At 49.8% G+C, this 24,562-nt stretch overlaps 1 protein-coding gene across 1 annotated transcript in view; it reads left to right on the top strand.

Moving 5' to 3' along the window:
* The window catches only part of exo1 (exonuclease 1), a 30,252-nt gene extending 9,041 nt beyond the window's left edge, over nucleotides 1-21,211 (top strand). Inside the window, exons 5-12 of the mRNA XM_085977371.1 lie at nucleotides 9,250-9,387; nucleotides 9,888-10,100; nucleotides 11,022-11,209; nucleotides 12,840-12,936; nucleotides 14,214-14,445; nucleotides 17,177-17,426; nucleotides 20,285-20,870; nucleotides 20,984-21,211. Coding sequence (XP_085833497.1) covers nucleotides 9,250-9,387; nucleotides 9,888-10,100; nucleotides 11,022-11,209; nucleotides 12,840-12,936; nucleotides 14,214-14,445; nucleotides 17,177-17,426; nucleotides 20,285-20,870; nucleotides 20,984-21,211 — 1,932 coding nt within the window. The remainder of the gene's footprint in view (nucleotides 1-9,249; nucleotides 9,388-9,887; nucleotides 10,101-11,021; nucleotides 11,210-12,839; nucleotides 12,937-14,213; nucleotides 14,446-17,176; nucleotides 17,427-20,284; nucleotides 20,871-20,983) is intronic.
* Nucleotides 21,212-24,562: the final 3,351 nt, after the last annotated feature.

Raw genomic sequence — 24,562 nt, 5'->3', positions numbered from 1 at the left:
TGGACTTGATCAGCGGACGGGCCTTGTCCGCATAGTAGGGGACCCACTGGGCGTAATAGGAGAAAAACCCTAGGCACCTCTTCAGGGCCTTGGGGCAGTGGGAGTTCCATAAGGGGACGCATCCGGTCGGGACCGATGACTCCGTGTTCCACAACACAGCCAAGGATGGCGAGGCGGGTTGTGCGGAATATGCACTTCTCCTTGTTATACGTCAGGTTCAGGAGTTGGGCAGTGCAGAGGAATTTTTCGAGGTTTGCGTCATGGTCCTGCAAGTCATGGCCGCAGATGGTCACATTGTCCAGATATGGGAAAGTGGCCTGTGATATACCTATCAATTCATCCAATGAAAAGCGACGAGTTAAGAAAGTAACTATAGGTTTTTATTGGCTAAATAACAGAGCCCACCCTCGTGGGTGATCGGATACAACAAGGAGGAATGCCAGCCAGTCGACTACCTTTATACCTGGGCAGGTAGGTGGAGTCATGGGCGGAGTCAGCAGTGGTCAGCCCAGGTATAGCAGCGTGACAAGAGGCGACCTCGTATAGTGATACAACAGTGTGAACAGTGATAACCATAGAGTAACGATATAACAGTGATAACTATAGTGTAACGATAGTGAACGATAAAAGTGGTTTACCACATTCACCCCTTGTTTAGATTTGAGTCCGGCGGGGTGAAGTGTACTACCAGTTCTGGTATGTCAGTCTGTCCGGAGGCCTCGTAAGCCTTCCTGATCGTCGCAGCGGCGGTGTTGCATTATCCGGTGTTAATGCTGGTGTCTGCGTGGTCGGCGAAGGCTCGTGGGGTTCCGGCATGCCGTCTACCTGGTCTGGAATTGGGGGGGTGGTGGGGGGGGGTGAAGGTGGTGTCTCCGGAGTGCCCGAGGGTGCGAGGTCTCGTAAGGAAACTGTGTCCTCCCGCCCGTCTGGGTATGCCACATAGGCGTACTGGGGGTTGGCGTGCAGGAGGTCCACCCTCTCGACTAGGGGGTCCGTTTTATGGGCCCTCACGTGCTTTCGCAGCAAGACGGGCCCCGGAGAGGTCAGCCAGGTTGGTAGCGTGGTTCCCGTAGTCGACTTCCTGGGGAAAGCAAACATTCGTTCATGGGGGGTGGCGTTGATGGCCGTGCAAAGTAGTGACCGGGTGGAATGCAGCGCTGCCGGGAGGACTTCCTGCCAGCGGGAGGCTGGGAGGCCCTTAGACTTTAAGGCTAAGAGGACGGCCTTCCATACCGTCGCGTTTTCTCTTTCTACCTGGCCGTTCCCTCGGGGCTTGTAGCTGGTGGTCCTGCTTGCAGCAATACCTCTCGCTAGTAGGAACTGACGGAGTTCCTCGCTCATGAAGGAGGAGCCCCGGTCACTATGTATATAGTTTGGGAACCCGAACAAGGCGAAGAGGTCGTTCAGGCATTTAATGACCGTGGTACTGGTCATGTCTGGGCAGGGGAAGGCAAAGGGGAAACGGGAGTACTCATCAACAATGTTGAGGAAGTACACATTACGGTCAGAGGACGGGAGGGGCCCCTTAAAGTCGATGCTCAGGCGCTCGAAGGGGCGGGTGGCCTTGATCAGGCTTGCTCTGTCCGGCCTAAAGAAGTGCGGTTTGCACTCGGCACAGGTCTGGCAGTTCCTGGTCATGGTCCTGACCTCCTCGATGGAGTAGGGCAGGTTGCGGGCCTTAATGAAGTGGTAAAGTCTGGTGACCCCGGGGTGGCAGAGGTCGTTGTGGAGGGTCTGAAGTCTATCACTTTGCGCGCTGGCGCATGTAATTCGTGACAGAGCATCGGGGGGTTCGTTCAGCTTACCTGGCCGGTACAAGATATCATAATCGTAGGTGGAGAGCTCGATTCTCCACCTCAAGATCTTGTCATTCTTGATTTTGCCCCTCAGCTTGTTATTAAACATAAAAGCGACCGAACGTTGGTCGGTAAGGAGGGTAAAGCGTTTGCCTGCCAGGTAGTGCCTCCAGCGTCGTACCGCCTCCACAATCGCCTGGGCCTCCTTCTCGACCGACGAGTGTCGGATCTCAGGGCCCTGTAGGGTCCTTGAGAAGAAGGCCACCGGTCTCCCCTCCTGGTTAAGGGTGGCGGCTAGGGCGAAGTCGGATGCATCGCTCTCGACTTGGAAGGGGATGGACTCATCCACTGCGTGCATAGTGGCCTTGGCAATGTCTCCCTTAATGAGGGAGAAGGCTGCGCACGCTTCCTCCGTAAGGGGGAAGGATGTGGACTTCATGAGGGGTCTGGCTTTGTCCGCATAATTGGGCACCCATTGGGCATAGTAGGCGAAGAGCCCCAGGGTTCTCTTCAGTGCCTTTGGACAGTGGGGGAGGGGTAGCTCCATGAGGGGGCGCATTCTTTCGGGGTCGGGGCCGATGACTCCGTTCTCTACTACACAGCCGAGGATGGCAAGGCGCGAGGTGTTAAACACACATTTATCCTTATTGTAGGTGAGGTTCAGCCGTTGGGCCGTACGGAGGAATCTCTCCAGATTAACATCGTGGTCCTGCCGGTCGCGGCCGCAGATGGTGACGTTATCTAGATAGGGGAACGTGGCGTGCAGCCCGTTCTGGTCAACCATCCGGTCCATCTCCCTTTGGAAGACCGAAACCCCGTTGGTGACGCCGAAGGGAACCCTAAGGAAGTGGTAGAGGCGGCCGTTCGCCTCGAAGGCTGTATACTGGCGGTCCTCAGGGCGGATAGGGAGTTGGTGATAGGCCGACTTAAGGTCGATGGTGGAGAATACCCGGTACTGCGCAATCTGATTGACCATATCAGATATGCGGGGAAGGGGGTATGCGTCCAGCTGGGTGTACCTGTTTATGGTCTGGCTGTAGTCGATGACCAGGCGGTTTTTATTGCCGGTCTTAACGACCACGACCTGGGCATGCCAGGGGCTGGTGCTCCCCTCGATGATGCCCTCCTTCAGGAGACGCTGCACCTCAGAGCTAATGAAAGCTCTGTCCCCGGCGCTGTACCGTCTGCTCTTGGTAGCGACGGGTTTGCAGTCGGGGGTGAGGTTAGCGAACAGGGAAGGTGGCGGGACCTTGAGGGTGGATAGGCCGCAGGTGTTACGCGGTGGGCGGTTTAAAATCTGCTGGTTGTCGACTGTGAGTGGGGGGAGGGGTCCGCCGTATGCTAGCGTGACGCTTTGGAGGTGGGATTGGAAGTCTAGGCCTAGTAGGACGGCAGCGCATAGCTGGGGCAGGACGAGGAGTTAAAATTTTTTATACTCCGTACCCTTAACCGACAGGGTCACAACACAGTAGCCGCTGATGTCTGTGGCGTGTGACCTCGATGCCATCGAGATCCGGTTGCGCGTTGGCAGGACAGGGAGGGAGTAGTGGCTCACCGTGTCTGGGTGGATGAAGCTCTCCGTGCTTCCGCTGTCAAACAGGCAGGTCGTGGCGTGGCCGTTTACTTTGATGTCCATCATCGACTTGGACAGGTGATGCGGGCGGGCCTGGTCCAGTGTGACGGAGGCTAGTGTATAGCTGAGCGAGTTGTTGTAGTCTGCGGTTGAGGCGGTAGTCGGGTCTAGAGGCACGGTGGCGGTCGGGCGTGGTGGGTAAAATGGCGTCGCCCACGAGGTTGGACAAAATGGCGGAGAAGATGGCTGCCCCCATAACTCACATGAGGCACTGCTGGTTTCGGTTGCCTGTATCAAAGATGGCCGCCCCATGACTCACGTGGGGATGCTGGCCTCTGTTGCCTTGAAGGAAGATGGCCGCCCCCACAGCTCGCATGAGGCACTGCTGGCCTCTGATGATCCACCTCTGCAGGCCTTAGCGAAGTGGCCTTTCTTCATGCAGGTTGAGCAGGTAGAGTTCCTGGCTGGGCAGCGCGACCTCGGGTGTTTCGCCTGGCCGCAGAAGAAGCAGCCGGCGGCCCGATCGCGGGGGTCCGATGTCGGAGCCGGTACCGGGGGTGGCGGTCTCGATCGGGTCCGGGACGCCGACGCTGAGGTAGGTCCCAGGGGGGTTGCTGCGGGGGGTATCGCGGTCGGGGTCGGTCCCAAGTCCCAGGGTCGCGAGTTACAGTACCTTGAGTATGCCTCGAGGTCCCGATGGGCCACCTCTCGAGAGAGAGCGAGGGCTGCAGCTTTGTCCAGGTCGAGGTCCCTTGCTTCCAGTAGTCTTTGCCGTGAGTAGTCGGACCGCAGGCCTTTCACGAAGGCATCGCGGACGTTGTCTTCAGTATTTTCTGCTGCCGTTACCGCTTTAAAGTTACAGTCTCTGCCGAGTGCTTGTAGCACCCGTAAAAATTCCTCCACGGGCTCTCCTGGCTGTTGCGGGCGGGATCTTAGGAGGTGTGGCATACATGGAATTTACCGGGGTTTGGTACTGTCTTTTCAGCCGGTTGATGGCGTCCTCGTATGTTTTAAGGTCCCGGATGAGTGCGAATACTTTAGGGCTCACTTGGGCGTTCAGAACTCTTAGCATGGATTTCTGAGGCACGCCGGATTCTCCCAGGTAGGCTTCGAAGCAGCTCAGCCAGTGTTCGAAGTCGAGGGCTGAGTTTGCTGCCTGTGGGTTTAGATCCAGGTACGGTGGTCTGAGGGCTCGCAGCCAGGCCGGCTGCTGTGGCTGTTGTAGCTGGGCGTCTGGCTGGTCGCTTGGCTGGTCGTTTGACTGCTCAGTTGTCGACATTTTAAAATTTAGCCAATAAAATTGATATACCTATCAATTCATCCAATGAAAAGCGACGAGTTAAGAAAGTAACTATAGGTTTTTATTGGCTAAATAACAGAGCCCACCCTCGTGGGTGATCGGATACAACAAGGAGGAATGCCAGCCAGTCGACTACCTTTATACCTGGGCAGGTAGGTGGAGTCATGGGCGGAGTCAGCAGTGGTCAGCCCAGGTATAGCAGCGTGACAAGAGGCGACCTCGTATAGTGATACAACAGTGTGAACAGTGATAACCATAGAGTAACGATATAACAGTGATAACTATAGTGTAACGATAGTGAACGATAAAAGTGGTTTACCACAGCCTGCAACGCATTTTGATCGACCATCCGGTCCATCTCCCTTTGGAAGACGGAGACCCCGTTGGTGATGCCAAAGGGAACCCTAAGGAAGTGATAGAGGCGGCCGTTTGCCTCAAAGGCAGTATACTGGCGGTCCTCAGGGCGGATAGGGAGCTGGTGGTACGCTGATTTCAGGTCAATGGTCGAGAAGACGCGGTACTGCGCGATCTGGTTGACCATATCAGCTATGCGGGGGAGTGGGTAAGTGTCCAGCAGGGTGTAGCGATTTATTGTCTGGCTGTAGCCGATGACCAGGCGCTGCTTCTCGCCGGTCTTAACGACCACAACCTGGGCTCGCCAGGGGCTGGTGCTGCCCTCAATAATCCCCTCCTTCAGGAGCCGCTCCACTTCGGTTTTAATGAAAACCCTGTCCCCGGCACTGTATCGCCTGCTCTTTGTGGCGATGGGCTTACAGTCGGGGGGTGAGGTTAGCAAACAGTTGGGGGGGGGGGGTGACTCTGAGTGTGGAGAGGTTTCATCTGGTGCGCGGCGGGCAGTTTGGACGCTGCTGGCTGCGGACTGTGAGTGGGGGGAGGGGTCCACCGTACGCCATCGTAACACTTTTAAGGTGGCACTGAAAATCTAACCCCAGTAGAACGGCAGCGCAGAGGTGGGGCAGGACCAGAAGTTTAAAATTATCGTACACAGTCCCGTCTACTAAGAGTGTCACCACGCAGTAGCCGCCAATGTCCGCCGACTGGGACTCGGAGGCCATAGAAATCCGCTGGTGCGCAGGCAGGACTGGGAGAGAGCAACGCCGCACCATGTCGGGGTGGATGAAGCTCTCCGTGCTCCCAGAGTCAAAAAGGCAGGTTGTTTCGTGACCATTTACCTTAATGTCCATTGTGGACCGGGCCAGTTGGTGCGGTCTCGCTTGGTCCAGCGTAACGGAGGCCAGCGTAGGGGTCGGTGTGTCGCTGCGGGTATCAGATGAGGCGGTGTTGGGGGCCTGCTGCGTCCCGGCTGGCGTCCAAGATGGCGGCGTCCATGATCCCCATGTGGCTGGAGGCGTCCAAAATGGCTGCTGTTCCGGTGGTTCGCACATGGCTGGGGAGGCCCAAGATGGCGGCCCGCACGGCCCACACGCGGCGCTGCTGGGGTTCGGGGTGGCTTTGGCCCTGCAGACGCTGGCGTAGTGTCCCTTCTTCCCGCAGCCCGAGCAGATTGCATTTTTCGCCGGGCCGCGCGCTCTGGGGTGTTTGGCCTGGCCACAGAAGTAGCATTTCTGGCCTTGGGACACTGCTGCGGTAGTTGGGCCGTTGCTGGGATGTGGCTGGGGTGGCACGGCGCTATGAGACGGTCCTACCGTGTCCCAGGCTGTCGTTCCCCGCGGCATCCACGGTGCAGAGGAGTAGGCATCCATGCCCCGGTAGGCTGCGTCCAATGATAGTGCGAGTTCAGAGGCCTTGTTGAGGTCGAGGTCACTCTGCTCCAACAGTCGCTGTTGGGTGTAATTGGACCTGTGGCCCGCTACAAAAGCGTCCCGGATAAGTTCCTCTGTGTACACGGCGGCCTTTGCATCCTTACAACCACAGGCCCGGCCAAGCACAGACAGTGCCTGAAGGTATTCCTCGGTCGATTCCCCAGGTTGTTGTTTACGACTCCCCAGGAGGTGCCTGGCGTACACCTCGTTCACTGGGCGCGTGTACTGGTCCTTGAGGAGCTTGAGAGCAGCCGTGTACGAGGTCGCGTCCTGGATGACCGAGTACGCTCGGTGGTTCACTTTGGAGGTCAGGACATCCAGTTTGTCCTCATCCGATTTGACCGTTGCAGCGGAGGCGATCAGGAATCTTTCAAAGCACCTAAGCCAGTGAGCAAACTTGGTGGATGCGTCCGCCTCCCGATGGTCTAAGTCCAGGCATGCTGGTGTGAGGATCTTCTCCATTATAAAAAAATCTTGTTAATAAAATTGATGCGCTATCAATTACTCAAAAGACTGAGGTTAAGCGAGTAACTAACAGGCTTTTATTAACAAGAGAATGAAGGTGTGCCTCGAGTGGTCGACCGGTCCAGAATACAGAGGGACTGTGGAGCAGTCACCTTTATACCTGGACTCGTGGGAGGAGTCAGCCGAGGCATGTACAGACATGTACACAGTGGAATACAAACACCCACACAGGCAGGTATAACAGTGGTTTACCACAACCTCAACTACGCCATGTGGTAGCAAGTTCCAAATGCTAACCACTCTCGGTGAGGAAGTTTCCCCTGAATTTTTATTGGATTTATTAGCAACTATCTTATATTTATGGCCCCTAGTTTCGGTCTTCCCCAAAAGTGGAAACACCATCTATACGTCTACTCTATCAAACCCCTTCATAATTTTAAAGACCTCTATCAGGTCACCCCTCAGTCTTCTCTTTTCTAGAGAAAAGAGCCCCAGCCTATTCATTCTTTCCTGATCGTTATAATCTCTCAGTTCTGGTATCATTCTTGTTGATCTTTTTTGCACATTTTCCTGTGCCTTTTATATTTTTTTAATTTGCTTATGGGATCTGGGCGTCGCTGACGAGGCCAGCATTTATTGCCCATCCCTAGTTGCCCTTGAGAAGGTGGTGGTGAGCCACCTTCTTGAACTGCTGCAGTCCGTGCGGTGAAGGTACTCCCACAGTGCTGTTAGGGAGGGAGTTCCAGGATTTTGACCCAGCGACGATGAAGGAGTGGCGATATACTTCTAAGTCAGGATGGTGTGTGACTTGGAGGAGAACTTGGAGGTGGTGGTGTTCCCATGCGCCTGCTGCCCTTGTCCTTCTAGGTGGAAGAGGTCGTGGATTTGGGAGGTGCTGTCGAAGAAGCCTTGGTGAGTTGCTGCAGTGCATCTTGTAGATGGTACACACTGCAGCCACGGTACGCCGGTGGTGGAGGGAGTGAATGTTTAAGGTGGTGGATGGGGTGCCAATCAAGCGGGCTGCTTTGTCCTGGATGGTGTTGAGCTTGAGTGTTGTTGCAGCTGCACTCATCCAGGCAAGTGGAGAGTATTCCATCACACCCCTTACTTGTGCCTTGCAGATGGTGGAAAGGCTTTGGGGAGTCAGGATGTGAGACACTCGCCGCAGAATACCCAGCCTCTGACCTGCTCTTGTTGCCACAGTATTTATGTGGCTGGTCCAATTAAGTTTCTGGTCAATGGTGACCCCCAGGATGTTGATGGTGGGGGACTCGGCGATGGCAATGCCGTTGAATGTCAAGGGGAGGTGGTTAGACTCTCGCTTGTTGGAGATGGTCATTGCCTGGTACTTCTGTGGCGTGAATGTTATCCTTTTTATAATATGAAGACCAGAACTGTACACAATACTTGATCTTGGTGTATTTTTATCTGTGTGAATTTGTAAAATGCTCCTCTTAACCCAGCTATAGCAGGAAGAGAGGGCAATAATTTTGGAAAGGCATAAGCAGGAGTTACAATTCAGAAATAAGTAAAATAAATTGGAAGAAGTGAATTTGTAGGTAGAGAAGAGAATTGGGGGAGGGGGAGACACCAAATGGCTTGAGGGGCAAACTAAATGCAGACGCTAACATAAGAATGCTGCTGGTGCAATTTGTAACCAACCCCTGTAAGAGCCATGCAATTTGGTAAATGACTTTTTTGGAAGTGTTTTAAATTGGTCACAGTGTTGGTTTATATCAGAGGTTTTTTTATGAATAATGTCACCAGATATTTAAATTATGAAATCATGATCTTGGGACACGATTGGTCGACATATCTTGGACCATGAACGTTTATTTTGTATTTTCTCTCCTTCCCTGATCAGATTTCTCTCGCCACACATCCTTATTGAGTTGTATGGATGGGCAGATGACCAATGCCAGAATGTTTGCAAAGGAGCAGCTTGGGATGATGCTTTCTCATTTTCCTCCTTCCCTTCTTTTGGAAAAATTCCTGGCCTTTGCTTGCCTAATTGCATTGATGGCAAAGCTGAGCTGTGTGAACCAATGTGCTGCTATTCTGGCACCACACATATGTTATATATGTATTTATTAGGGTGTGATTTGTTTAATAGTGTTGCCAGAGAGGGTTTAGGTGCTTCTGCACAGGAACGAGGAGGAAGTCATCCCAGGCCTGCTTTCAGACTTTTCACTGGTTTCAGAATGACATTGGAGATTGCCCTTTGTTGCGGATAGCAGATAATGCACAGAGGAATAAGAAAGGCAAATTGCTCTATAAAAAGAGGAAGAGTTGCACACAACAATTTAAAATGTTTTTTTTGTATCAATACAGGCCGCAAGAGCGAAGGGAATGGATTGTATTGTAGCACCTTATGAGGCAGATGCTCAGTTGGCTTATTTAAACAAGATTGGCATAGCTCAAGCAGTAATCACAGAAGATTCAGACCTGTTGGCATTTGGATGCAAAAAGGTAAATGGAAAGTGCTATAAGCAATTTTTGTTGTTTCAAATAGACATAAGCACTGTTTTCTGAACAAAATTATTCAACCTTTCTTTTATAAAATCCCCCATTTATTAGGCTGTACTAAATCCTTATTTTTATGCAGACTTTTCCTCCTCCCCAGCTGAGAGCAGCTATTTCAGCACAGACATGGGATCGAACCTGGCATCTTACTGGTCTCTATAGCTTAGGTATTTGCTGAATGGGGGACCAGGAGACCAGTCATCGTAACTTGTTGCCAATTTATTACCAAACTTTATGCACTTTCGTGTTGTAGGATTTTGCCCACCAGGGACTAATATGTGGGTGCCTGAACTCGTTTGCCAAGGACCATTGGCACCAGCAGAGGATGGGAACTTTCTTCAAATCAGGCTAGGCACAACCTGAATACTGAGGTTGGAATAAGAAAAAATTATTTGTGATATGAAGTTATTTGAATAATTTGCAATATTTGTTTCCTGCATTTTTAGGTTGTACTGAAAGTGGACAAGTATGGTAATGGCATGGAAATTGACCAGGCTCAGTTCGGCAAATGCAAACAGCTGGGAGATGTTTTCACTGAAGAGAAGTTCAGATATATGTGTATTTTATCAGGGTGCGATTATTTGGCATCCATTCATGGAATTGGTTTGGCCAAAGCATGCAAGCTGCTTCGCATTGCCAACAATCCAGATATCATAACGGTGGGTCTGTTTTACCCTGAGCTCTTTGTACAGTTATATCACAATAAAAATAACCTACAGGACAGCGTGCATGTATGGAATACTTATGAATCTAATGATGCTGAGGAATTCTTTAAGAAGATTTGTTAAGATTGAACATTTATTGGAATATCTGCACCGTATTGAAGAAAATGGACTAGGAAAAGGCCAGTCAGTCCCAAGATATCTGCCAGTAATTTCCATGGAGATTGTCGTAATTTTGGAGGCAGATTGGTAAAAATACCAGAGAAATGGCCGTTTGTTGATTCTCTGGGGTTTCTGCTCAAGTTGCAGCAGGGGATTGGGGACCCCATCCTCTCTGATGGACCATGTGCAATTTGCACTTTAATGGTGCCCCCCCTGACTTGTATAGAGCTCGGTTTTGGATTCTCTTATTTTGTTCAGTTTTCTTGAAGGAGAGCTTCTAGAGTCACGTGTTTGTTTCACCTCATTTTTTCATTGCATAGTACAGTCTAGAATTTGACATTACATCCCAAAGCCTCTATCTTACCATTTCACTAACACATTTTCTTTCGGTGGTTTTGAGCTTGTTGTATTCGAGCCTCAGCACACTGCCGCCGAGTAGCTTGATGGAGTTATTTTGTTGCATTCTCTGTCTCTGCTGCTCTCCTTATTTTAGTTTCAGCAGCAAATTTGACAAGCCTAGGCTTCGTTTCAGTATATGTAGGGTAGAAATAACTGTCTTATGGTCCTACGGCAGACTGCATAATCAGGTAGTAGCAAAATTAATCTTCAGTTCCATTATTACAATTGAGTTACAATTTTATTCAAGACCTTTTTGAAGTTTTTCTAGACGCTGTATAAAGTTGTTGTTATTTTGGACAACTTTGCTGGTAACCAAAAATAACTTCTATTTCCACCATTTTTTTTTGTCACTTATAGGTGATCAAGAAAATAGGACAATATTTGAAGACAAGTGTGACTGTGCCAGAAGAATACATAGAGGGGTTCATAAGGGCAAATAACACATTTCTCTATCAATTGGTGTTCGATCCATTGAAACGGAAACTTGTTCCTTTAAGTGCTTACTCGGGTGGTGTTGATCCAAAATCACTTGACTATGCTGGGCAGTATCCTTTCCATAACTTTGTGTTCTAGTTAGTCAGTACCAATGAACTTAACCAGTTTTTCTTTTAAATCAGCAGTTTTCTTGATGCAAGTACAACGGTTGCTTGCTGTATGATCATTTTTGGAGGGGCACAGAGAGAAGAGATGTGGAAATAACAAGCAGTTGCAGTTCATCGGCATAAAGCAGAAATTGACAAGTCTGTCCGAGGGTGGTGGAAGCAGAGACGATCAATGATTTCAAAAGGAAATTGGATAGGCACTTGAGGGAAATAAACTTCCAGGGCTACGGGGATAGAGGGGGGAATGGGACTGACTGGATTGCTCTACAGAGAGCCGGCATGGACTCGATGGGCCGAATGGCCTCCTCCTATGCCATAATGACTGTAATCAAATCTAAAATGTGACAGAAACATTTTTTGTTAAACAAAAGTCTAAATTTAAAGCTAAGGAAATAAAATAGGTGGAAATTATTTGCAAAAGTTTGTGTGGAGCATCATTTGTTGCAGCTGTTGCTGTTGACTTTCACTAGTCCTGAAATGACTTGTTTATAGAGTGACATTTGCAGTATACTGCAGCTGCTTGTGGGCGTATTAACCAACAATATGTGGCGTTGCTTGTAACGTCACCCGGCTTGTGCTGCAGCAAAAGTCAATGTTGTTGCACAAGAATCACTAATGGTGTGCAAAAGAAATCCACAGGGCTTAATTTATATACACATTCGGTGTTTGCTTGTAAATTCAACAAATAACTACTGTGATTCCAGGTTTGCAGTGGAACTGAAGGATATTTCTAAACAAAATAAGATGAATCTGTCTTAATTTGGTGCTGAACGGTTACTTTGTATTCTGCATGTACCATTATACAGGAAACTTTGTGTTATCCGGAGGCTAACTGTCCGGAATGCTCGAGCCACCGGCAAAAATCAGGTGCTGTTTTCGTTAGGTTTTTTTTCTTCTCGTTGCTTTTTTCCTCAACAGTCAAGGTCTGCTGAAGCTGTTGCTAAGCTACAGAGACGCTTGGACTGTTTAGAAGCTGTTAACAGGGTTTGTTGACAGATACGGAGCTCAGAAGCTTCCGTATCTTTCAACATTAGCGCTGGAGTGTCCGGCAGTTTTGAGGGAAACGGCAACAGCTCGGTCCCGTCGGTGCCGGATAGCACAAAGTTTCCTGTATAGTGCAATCCCACACATCAATCCTAGTCAATTATTCACCATAAGGCATGTGAGTACATATACACTGAGCCTCTTTAACATGAAATAGCCTACTAATGCAAATTTGAAATACAGCAACAGTGTATTGTACTATGCTACCTGTGCTGAGAAAAGTACTGCCAAATATAGTGCAGTGGCTAGCCAATATTGGGATTTTTCAGCTCGGATGCATCCCAGATCGGCTTCTAAGTTAGTCTGTCGAGCCGTGCTGGAATGTATTTAAAATGGCAAGTAAGAAAAACAATGATTTTCTTTGGCATATTCTTGCAGTATTTTTTGTGCCATCCTTTTACTTTGGGGAGCTCAAGTATGTTCACTTATTGGACCTTGTTGGATAAGCAGTGTTGCACTGTGGTTTTTATACAGTTTTCTCCAATAATGTTTGTCATTTGTATTCTGTTCCTTAACTTGGCTACTGTAGTCACTTTGGTGACGAGAAAGCTCTTCATATAGCTCTTGGAAATATAGATATCAATACTTTGGAAACCATAGATGATTACAACCCACGTACTTTTCAGGTAATGTGCAAGTTACCCAACTTTACCGTTTTAACAATTTTTACCATAAAGTCAACTAAAATTCTGTTTAAAGTTTACCATAATACATGTGATGATGCCTTTTATGATTCCTATCTGTGGTGGAAGAGGAGAACCTTGTGAATAAGTTGCTTGTATAAAATGTTCACTTTAATTAGCTTTTATCACTCATTTTTTTCCTCTGATTGATATCTGCTATTTTGGGCATCATCTCCCAAGTGTACTTTGTTTACTCCTCTCCTGGAACAGCTCTATAGATAATCCTGTAAAGTAGACCTCAGGACTGACCCATAGTTGCTGAGAAAAGTACTGCCAAATATAGTGCAGTGGCTAGCAAATATTAAGTATATTCAGCTCCGATGCGTCCCAGATCAGCTTCTAATTTAGTCTGTCAAGCCGTTCTCGAATGCATTTAAAATTGCCAGTAACAAAAACAATGATTTAAAAAATACATTCAAAAAAACTACGGGAAACTTTTGATTTACCGGCAACTAAATAACCGGAAATCTCGGTTAACCGGCAAAATTCAGGAGTAGGTTCAGGTAAGTTTTACTTCATATTGTACTTGCCTTCCTCGATCTGTTGCTGTACAAGGGTGTGGCTGCAGCTGTTGCTAAGCTACAGAGACGCTTGCAACTTGTGGCCATTGTTCTGAACCTGTTTCTAAGCAACAGGGTTTGTTGCTTTATACGGAGTTCTCAGCTCTCCATATCTTTTACTATAGCTTTCGGTTATCCGGAATTTTTGATGAACTGGCACCACGTCGGTCCCGTCGGTGCCGGATAAAAAAAAGTTTCCTGTATGTACATAGATGACAATCTCTCCCTTTCATCAAACACTACCCTCTTTTAAGATCTGGCTTGCAACCACTTTAATGCATGCTATAAAAATGAGAATTTCTGGAGTTTTAACCTGAATTGGATGGTTGAATATATGCAATTTTTCTATTTGTCCTGGCCAATATTTATCCCTCAACCAACTTCACTCAAACAGATTGTCTGGCCATTGCCTCATTACTGTTTGTGAGATCTTACTGGCAAATTGGCTGTAGGGTTTCCCTATATTACAACAGTGACTGCACTTCAAAAGTACTTCATTGGCTGTGGAGCGCTTTGGGACATCCTGATGTTGTGAAAGGTGTTATATAAATGTAATTTGTTTGTCTTTATTTCTCTTATTGGAAAAAAGTTCATATATTGGAAAAAAGTTCATATATATAATATATATATATATACATTATTTTACTTTTTTTTTACCAGATTCCACCAAAAAGGAGTAGTGGGTGGAATGGCAAAGAAGCCAGTAAGCAGAAAGTGCCACATATGCTCAGTATATGGAGCAAAGAATATAGACCATATGGAAATCAACTTTCAGTCCCAAAGGCAGAAATATCACCAGAAAAACCCTGCACCAGAGGTATAGAGAAAGTGATCAACATCAAACGATTAAAACTTCCCAATAGAGAGATGTTGACTAAAAGGCCAAGAGAAGGTAATGAAGATCTGATTTTTATTACTGTAAATGGAAAAGAAACTCCATTCTAAAAAATTAGCTGTTTAAGCAAAGAAACTTAAGTATTCTGGAATATGTACTTTTTATTGAGATAGCTGCATCATCACTGATCCTTTGTATACATACATACACATTGCATCTAATGCATGTGCCCCCTGGGAGCTAATCTTAGCAACCTCCTTCCCTTCCAGCTCACCCCACCCATCGCTGCCAATGGATCAATAATAACTGCTCCACTCCACATCTCTCTCTCTCGAATGTTCGTTCACTGACAGCCAAGGCCCTTGCCATCCCGTGTCCTTATTCTGCATGATTTCATTGACATAATTACTTTGGAAACTTGGCTCAAAGCTGGTGACACCTTGCTCCCTACTGAAGCTACCTGCTCAAACTGTCACAGTGGTGGTGTGATCCTTATCACCCAATCACACCTGGGTCTCTCCAGCTACTCCTCTGGTAACTTCTCCTTTTGAGCATCTCAAGTTATTCCACCCCTCTCCCATCCTTTAAAATCCTTGACTCTACTGCCCCACCCTGAGTTCCTCACTGAGATATACTCCTACCTATCTTCCCTTCGCCTCTGCACTGAATGACTCCTCATTCTCAGTCATTTCAGTGTCCATCTCGACTCACCTTGCCATTTCATGTGGCCTCTCTACTCCCATTGTCTTGATCACAGACAAGACCATCTCCAACCACTTCCTTGTATCTCTCACCACCCACATTTCCCCCCACCCTTCCAACCCCACTTCCTTTTGTGTCTGCCCTTGGAACAAGCTCTCCCCAGAGTCACTTACAGCTGCAGTTTCAAATACTCAATTGCCTAGCCTTTGGCGCTTGATTCACCATGATAGTTCTGCAGCCGTTGATCTGCTTAGATGCCCTGTCCCCAGCAAAACGCTTATGGGGTGAAATTCCTCTCGTTTGCGCTTCCGGTGGGATGGTTTTGCACCCCCCCCCCCCCCCCCCCCCCGGAGGCGATAACCGTGCCTTCCATGGGACGTTAACGGTGGCGCTAGGATCTTTTGCACCCGGAGATCATGACATCATCTCCGGGTGCCGTGCCCCGATAGCGCCTCGGAAGAAAAATTTGCAATCGCACACTGCAGCAGTGCCAGGCGATGTTAACAACTGCTGCAGGGGTCGCGAACACTGAGGCTGGCAGCTCGCGGGGTGCAACTTAAAGGCGCGGTGGGCGGACGGCAAAAAAACTGGCAATTAAAAAAAATATATATATATATATTTATTTTCAGCCACCGGTTGCGCCGTCTGTGCTGCAATCGGTCAGCCCGGCACTTTGCATGAGTACTGGGCTGATCGCGTGGCACTCCCGCTCCCCAGTGGCCCACATATCTAAAAATAAACCTGCAGAGCTCGCAGCGTGGGGCCCTTCCTTTAATGTAGGGAAGAGCTCCTGCAACGTGGCAGCGCCACACTTGGCCACTTGTGGCGCTGCTGAGCACATTGCCCCGGATCGGGACGTTCACCGCCTCTTGCGCTCCAAGAGGCTTGATTTAGCACTCCACTTCCCTCTTGAAAGAAAAAATGGGAATTTTACTAATGTTTGAAAAGGTTAGCGCCTGTCGCTAACTTTCCAAACCTTTTTTACTTAGCACCCCAAATGGCCCTCTAGGGGAATTTCACCCCCTTACTCTCTCCCACCCTGGCCGTTCCCAGAGAATGGCTCATGTTTTTGCTCCCTCAAGTCCAAGGGGTGCAGCCTTGAGTGTATCTGGCACATGCCTGATTTAATCACCCATCACCAAATCTAGCGGACCACATCAAGGCCCTTGCTCTCCTCTGCCAAAACTGCTCACTACTCCAGGATCATCCTGGGAAGCAAAGAGAACCCCTGGCTTCTTTTCTCCACTGCCAGCCATCTCCTTAAACCCCGCTCCCCTGCCCCACTCCACCCTCCCCTCCAACAATAAACGCGAGGAGCTCATGGACTTTTTGTCACGAAGCTTGAGACCATCCGTTCAGCAGTCTCTGACACATTCTTCCCCCACCCCCATCCCTTCCACTTCCCCACCAAGCTAAACCTGTCCATGTCCTAAATAAGTCTTAGTGTCAAACCTGCCTTGTTGGGTGCTGGTGTGTTGGCTTTGTGGTGTAGCCTCCTCCAATATAAGTGCTGTTCATTCAGGTGATTTAAAAAAAGGTCTTGATTCCAGGCCTCACCTTCATTAAAGTGGACAATGGATGCTGCAGTTTTATAACTACCCGCTGAAGGTGTCAGAGGTTCTCTCTCATCTCCATTTAAAAAAAAATACAGTATCATTTGCTGAATTTCTTGCTTGAGGATTCTATTTAAATAGAGTTTTATTTTTAAAAATAGAATATATAGTTGATCAATATAAAGTGTTGAATGATTAATTGTTTTCCTCCTGAAATTGAAGTTTCTGACATGAGTACTTCGTTTCCTGTGTATTACTGCATTAAAATGGGCTTTTGTACAAGAACGGGCTGGATGTTCTCTGACAAGGAAGAGTTCTACAAGCTAGATGGGGCACTCTTGTATTGACTTGGTTACAGTAGTAGTAATGTTCCATTGATGGTAAATGAAAACGTTAGTCACATAACCGTCTAACAGGCTGATTTCCTGGAGCGATGACTTATTTAATATAAATGTAAAATCTGGGTAATTCTAGTGCAGTGTAAGTATACAAATTAATGCTGTCTTAAAGATGATTTTGTTTTTAACCATCAGAAGAAGGCCTTTCAGATGGAGACTTGTTAAGTCAGTACTCGTTTCCAAATAGTAAAAAACTTAAAGAAGCTGCTGAAAAGTGCCTGCCTCCGCAATCTCCTCCAGAAGGGGAGGAATCCTCATCAACAGACCACTCCGTCAGTGATGAAAGTCCAAGGCCTTGCTGCAAGACCCGGAATCGGTTTGCTACCATTTTGCATCGGAGAAATGAAGATTCAGGCGCTGTTGTTGTTCCTGGAACCAGAAGCCGGTAAAGTGCGATTTTAGTTTTTGTTTTAAATTGGAAGCTGCTTGGGTGACATTAACCCAGAACACATCATTGGCCTTTACTCAGCCAACTCATTGTCCAGAGAGCAGCTCTATAACCAGGTGAGAGGAAAGGAAAGTAATTGAGCGGTGTGCTTCAGGACAGAGTCCCAATCTATTATTTCCATGAAGATTATATTGAGATTCTTTTGTTAGATGAAATCTCCTGGTTGTTACTGCATATTCTGAAATATACAGTACCAAGGAAAAAAGCCCATCCCTGCTCAAAACGGAGTCTGCCTGTTCATTCCGATCTTGGCTTATTCAGTAGCGCTGTCATTTCTTAAGTTGAAAACTGTCGGCTCAACCCTCCCTCCAGGACTTGAGCACAATTTAGTCTGAGACTCCAGTGCAGTATCGAAAGAGCGTGCATCGCCAGAGATGCCGTTATTCAGATGGGTCATTAAACTGAGGGCCCATCTGCTATATCCAGAAGAAAATTAACAAACCCATAACACTATTTGAAAAGTAGGGAGTTCACCTGGTGCTCTGGCCAACATTCTTCACCCAGCCAATGCCACCAAAGACAGATTAACCGAGTCATTTATCTCATTGTGGTTTGTGGGACTTTCCTTGTCCCTCCACACATGTGAAAGAGGGGCTGGAGATGCAACACTGCCAATTTGCAGCTTTTCAAATTTCGAAAACTTTTATGTACGAGTACTTTTAGTTCCCTCTCCTTCCCTTCCGATCCTGTATTGTATCCCTTTAACACCCTAAGCACTTAGCCCTATGTTGCCTTCTCCTTTTAACCTTCCTTATAATCTCATACCTACACACTCCACTGCAGTGATATTCCCTGCACTGTAAGCATTAGGACTAGTGGTGTACATTTACCCAGGTCATTCTGACTGTGTGGCTCTAAGTCTGATCTTCCTGTCCTTACCTAATGGTTTTGCAATTCAATGGAGGTTTCAATGGAATGAAAATTGGGCAGGTTCTACAACAGGTGTGATCCGCTCCACCTGGTTACAGCCCAGGTGGTGGTTGAAAATGATTGCAAATTTCTTCGTGGAGCCTGGTGGGTTTGTAGTTTCATGGAGTTGTGCTGAACATTACTGAAGTTTTCTGAGTAATGATATTCTTCAGTATAAGCTAATGACATGTTCTACAATTATTGTAAACCTATGGAACAAACTACTTTGCCACATGCATTGAAGATAAAAGACCTAGGGGTAAAAATTGGGTAGCACCCAATTTTAGCGCCCTGAAAAAGTTGGCGCCTCCGTGGCCGATTTTCCCAGGTAGCACCCCGAGAGGGAGGAGGGGCGCTACTGGAAGCGCCCCACGTTCCTCTTGGGGCGCTGTGAGCCAATATCGCGGCGCTACGTGCCACGGTACTGCAAGCCTTCCTCCCCTTATTAAAGGGGAGGGGCCTTGCTCAGTGCATCCCGGCGCCCAGCTGGGCCACCTAAGATCGGGAGTGCCGGCAAACGAGCGAGCAGCTGGCACCCCACGGGGGGGGGGGGGGGCTTCACGGGGGCAGGTGCTGGCAGGCGGCCAGCAACAGAAATGGCCGCCCGCCATCTCCCCTTTAACTAGCGCCGCCCCGGCCGCAGGTAGGCTGCCCTGGCCCCGGTGGATATAGCATCCGGCGGTAAGTCGGGTGGCACCATCCAATATTACAGCTGGGGCGCTGCGCACGGCGATGACGTAATCGCCGTGCGGCACTAACGGTTAGCGTCGCCGCTGAATTTCGCAGGAGGCATTAGCGGCACTGTGCCCAGGCAGGGGGCGCTAACGGGAGGTGCAAATCGACCAAATTTAGCCCCCCTAGTTTTCAATCAGTACTTGTAGAATAAACTTTGAACACTTCTATTATATCTACTTCTTCACCCCCTTAACCTTCTCTGATCTTGAGTACGGCCTGAGTTTTCCGAGTGTTAGCTATATCTTCTTATCCCTGATATCATCTGTGACATTGATGATCCATGTTCTGCCCTGCTGCAGTTCTCTAATCAGTAATTTGAACTAAGACTAGGAAGTCTTAAACTAGGAGATAAAGTTCTGGAAATAGAGTGAAGTGGCATTAAATGGAGGGATTATAGACACTTGAAGTCGGTGGATCAATCTCTCTCCCACTGGGACCAGGGTTTGTATCCAGCCCATATTAATGGAACTGAAGTTGCCTCTCTGCTGACTGAGGAAATCTAGTGAAATAAATTTAAGCTCTCTAACCCAATACCCCCTGGGTATAAATCTATAGCATGGAACTGTACATAATTCAACACTAGTTGATGTTCACTCAGGGAGACCAAAAGAATGGTTGGTGCAGTGGACCTCAAACTTGTGAAACATTATTTCTAGCAGACATTAACTTCATTCTGCATCTTGGGGTTGGGATTCAGCTACATTGTGAATAACCTACAATAAACCTGACACTGGGTGCAAAAAGTGGAAACCTTTTTCCATACCCTACACATTTCATGTTAATCCCAACAATTATTATTTTTTCCCTCCCCAAGAAATAAAATGAAGAACGAGACCTCTTCAAGCCACCTGCACTTTGAGTATTTTAATATCTCCCTAATATGACCAGTTTTATGTTGCAATTCAGTCATTAAACTAAATGTAGCTGAGTAAGGTTTATACTGTAACTTCTTAACTGAAAATTAAAGCCTAAATGATACGGCTTTGAAAAACAGAAGCTTGTTACTCTAGTGGTCATATAGCATTATCAAATGTAATTAACTAGGAAGAGAAAACTTTTCTTAAAATATGTACCTTCAACATTGTGAAACATTATTTCTAGTAGATATTCACTTTATTCTGCATTTGATTTTTTTCATATTTCTTTTGTAGGTTCTTCTGTAGTCCCAAAGAAGTTTGTGTATCTGATCAGCAAATTGAAGATAATGTAATGTCTAATGCAACGGAGAGACACAAGGACCTGAGCCCAATAGGTTCTTGTAAGAGTGAGAAAAATGACTTTTTGGCAACAAGTATAAGCAGCAATGAATGTGACCAGGATGAAAAGTCACCTGAACTTTTAAACACCGGTCCAAGTGCCAATACAACTCTTGCAGAGTTTCATTCAGTGGCCAGGAAAAGTTTAAGTGCTTTCAGTTGGTCTGGAGACCTGAGGGAAAAATCGAGGACACCCAGTCCTGCTGCTGGTTTATCTGTATTGCAGCAATTCCACAGAAAGGTGGCGCACTCGGCTCCAAGTAAATATAACGACAGCAAAGTGGTGACAAAAAGCGATCAGAGTGCAAACCCTTACCAGCCGTGTCTTCCGGGAGAACAATCTGAGGAACCCACAGAAGATGACTCTGAAATGATGGCCCCCCCACAATCACCGCTTGGTATTAGTTCTTCTCTGGGAAGTTTGTGCAGTGGTTATGATTCCTTGGGCTCTTCTCAAAAGTCCAGGAGTTCTGATTTCGATGTAAGATGATTTGTGTTTACATTGGAATGCTTTTAAGACTTTAATTGAAATGACAAATAGCTTCAGCTTGTTTGTTAATGCATTTATCCTTCTGATTTTTTTTTTGATGACAGGAAACCAGTGACTGTGCAACATCACATGATCACATTTCTAATCCTGTCACTCTGCCAGAACTACCTGAGAAAACTATTGTAACTGTAAAGCATCGGGTAAGTATACGAGCTATTTGTATACACGTTGCTTTTCCAGACCATACACCCATTCTTCTCTGGAGAGTAGGGTTATCTCCAATTAAATTAGAATTAGAAGTTCAGAATAATGAAATTAGAGACTTCTTTTAAGAAGTACTCTTAACTAGTAATGTATTGTCACTGGTCAGAAGGGGATTGACTTTGGCTGTGGTGCTGATGTCCCTCGCACCGTCAAATAACCTGATGGCGTTCACTGTCTCGTTCTCTTGATGGTCACTTTATGAAGAATAGCTACTTGGGTGATGTACCAGAGGATCTCTGGCACCTGCGGGGCTATAGTGCAGTGTGTCAACCACTTCGAGAAAAAGGGCAAGGTTGCAAAAAAAAAAGGGTGAAACTACAAAAATGAATATGTTGAGAATTTTGAAATTGTATGTTATGGAATTATTTACATAAAGCCTAGTACACGTCCCCCCTTCTTCATTCCCTTCCCATTTTAGCTGACTATTCCAGTGATCAGATTATCATGTTTCATACTAAACGTGACCTGAAGGTCATTTCTTTATTTCCGTTCTAGGGGGGATCGGGGGGAGTTTGGGGGATCGGAGGGGAGTTTGGGGAATCGGAGGGAGTTTGGGGGATCGGAGGGGAGTTTGGGGAATCGGGGGGAGAGTTTGGGGGATCGGGGGGAGTTTGGGGGATCGGAGGGGAGTTTGGGGGATCGGAGGGGAGTTTGGGGGATCGGGGGGAGAGTTTGGGGGATCGGAGGGGAGTTTGGGGGATCGGAGGGGAGAGTTTGGGGGATCGGGGGGAGAGTTTGGGGGATCGGGGGAGAGTTTGGGGGATCGGAGGGGAGTTTGGGGGAGAGTTTGGGGGATCGGGGGGAGAGTTTGGGGGATCGGGGGGAGAGTTTGGGGGATCGGGGGGAGTTTGGGGTATCGGGGGGAGTTTGGGGGATCGGGGGGAGTTTGGGGGATCGGGGGGAGAGTTTGGGGGATCGGGGGGGAGTTTGGGGGATCGGGGGGAGTTTGGGGGATCGAGGGGGGGAGTTTGGGGGATCGAGGGGGGGAGTTTGGGGGATCGGGGGGAGTTTGGGGGATCGGGGGGAGAGTTTGGGGGATCGAGGGGGGGAGTTTGGGGTATCGGGGGGAGAGTTTGGGGTATCGGGGGGAGAGTTTGGGGTATCGGGGGGAGTTTGGGGGATCGGGGGGGAGTTTGGGGGATTGCGGGGGGAGTTTGGGGGATCGGGGGGAGTTTGGGGGATCGAGGGGGGGAGTTTGGGGGATCGAGGGGGGGAGTTTGGGGGATCGGGGGGAGTTTGGGGGATCGGGGGGAGAGTTTGGGGGATCGAGGGGGGGAGTTTGGGGTATCGGGGGGAGAGTTTGGGGTATCGGGGGGAGAGTTTGGGGTATCGGGGGGAGTTTGGGGGATCGGGGGGGAGTTTGGGGGATTGCGGGGGGAGTTTGGGGGATCGGGGGGAGTTTGGGGGATCGGGAGGGGGGAGTTTGGGGGATCGGGAGGGGGGAGTTTGGGGGATCGGGGGGAGAGTTTGGGGGATCTTGGGGGATCGGGGGGAGAGTTTGGGGGATCGGGGGGGAGTTTGGGGGATCGAGGGGGGGAGTTTGGGGGATCGAGGGGGGGAGTTTGGGGGATCGAGGGGGGGAGTTTGGGGGATCGGGGGGAGAGTTTGGGGGATCGAGGGGGGGAGTTTGGGGTATCGGGGGGAGAGTTTGGGGGATCGGGGGGAGTTTGGGGGATCGGGGGGAGAGTTTGGGGGATCGGGGGGGAGTTTGGGGGATCGAGGGGGGGAGTTTGGGGGATCGAGGGGGGGAGTTTGGGGGATCGAGGGGGGGAGTTTGGGGGATCGGGGGGAGAGTTTGGGGGATCGAGGGGGGGAGTTTGGGGTATCGGGGGGAGAGTTTGGGGGATCGGGGGGAGTTTGGGGGATCGCGGGGGGAGTTTGGGGGATCGCGGGGGGAGTTTGGGGGATCGGGGGGAGTTTGGGGGATCGGGAGGGGGGAGTTTGGGGGATCGGGGGGAGAGTTTGGGGGATCGGGGGGAGAGTTTGGGGGATCGGGGGGAGTTTGGGGGATCGAGGGGGGGAGTTTGGGGGATCGAGGGGGGGAGTTTGGGGGATCGAGGGGGGGAGTTTGGGGGATCGAGGGGGGGAGTTTGGGGGATCGGGGGGAGAGTTTGGGGTATCGGGGGGAGTTTGGGGTATCGGGGGGAGTTTGGGGGATCGGGGGGAGTTTGGGGGATCGGGGGGAGAGTTTGGGGGATCGGGGGAGAGTTTGGGGGATCGGGGGGAGTTTGGGGGATCGGGGGGAGTTTGGGGGATCGGGGGGAGAGTTTGGGGGATCGGGGGAGTTTGGGGGATCGGGGGGGAGTTTGGGGGATCGGGGGGAGAGTTTGGGGGATCGGGGGGGAGTTTGGGGGATCGGGGGGGAGTTTGGGGGATCGAGGGGGGGAGTTTGGGGGATCGAGGGGGGGAGTTTGGGGGATCGGGGGGAGAGTTTGGGGTATCGGGGGAGTTTGGGGTATCGGGGGGAGTTTGGGGGATCGGGGGGAGAGTTTGGGGGATCGAGGGGGAGTTTGGGGGATCGGGGGGAGTTTGGGGGATCGGGAGGGGGGAGTTTGGGGGATCGGGGAGAGTTTGGGGGATCGGGGGGGAGTTTGGGGGATCGGGGGGTTTGGGGGATCGGGGGGAGTTTGGGGATCGGGGGGAGAGTTTGGGGGATCGGGGGGAGTTTGGGGGATCGGGGGGGAGAGTTTGGGGGATCGGGGGGAGTTTGGGGGATCGGGGGGAGAGTTTGGGGGATCGGGGTGAGAGTTTGGGGGATCGGGGGAGAGTTTGGGGGATCGGGGGGAGAGTTTGGGGGATCGGGGGGAGTTGGGGGAGAGTTTGGGGGACCGGGAGGGGGAGTTTGGGGGATCGGGGGGGAGTTTGGGGGATCGGGGGGAGAGTTTGGGCGATCGGGGGGAGAGTTTGGGCGATCGGGGGGAGAGTTTGGGGGATCGGGGGGAGTTTGGGGGATCGGGGGGAGAGTTTGGGGGATCGGGGGGAGTTTGGGGGATCGGGGGGAGTTTGGGGATCGGGGGGAGAGTTTGGGGGATCGGGGGGAGAGTTTGGGGGATCGGGGGAGTTGGGGGAGAGTTTGGGGACCGGGAGGGGAGTTTGGGGGATCGGGGGGGAGTTTGGGCGATCGGGGGAGAGTTTGGGCGATCGGGGGAGAGTTTGGGGGATCGGGGGGAGAGTTTGGGGGATCGGGGGGAGAGTTTGGGGGATCGGGGGGTGTTTGGGGGATCGGGGGGTGTTTGGGGGATCGGGGGGAGTTGGGGGAGAGTTTGGGGGATCGGGGGAGAGTTTGGGGGATCGGGGGGAGAGTTTGGGGGATCGGGGGGGGAGAGTTTGGGGGATCGGGGGAGAGTTTGGGGGATCGGGGGGGAGTTTGGGGGATCGGGGGGAGTTTGGGGGATCGGGGTAGTTGGGGGATCGGGGGG

This window comes from Somniosus microcephalus, chromosome 3, assembly GCF_052327205.1.
Source record: "Somniosus microcephalus isolate GS21.2 chromosome 3, FLI_Smic_1.0, whole genome shotgun sequence".
Classification (NCBI taxonomy): domain Eukaryota; kingdom Metazoa; phylum Chordata; class Chondrichthyes; order Squaliformes; family Somniosidae; genus Somniosus; species Somniosus microcephalus.
The sequence above is the reverse complement of the archived record's forward strand: the minus strand, read 5'-3'. Positions and strand labels throughout refer to the sequence as shown.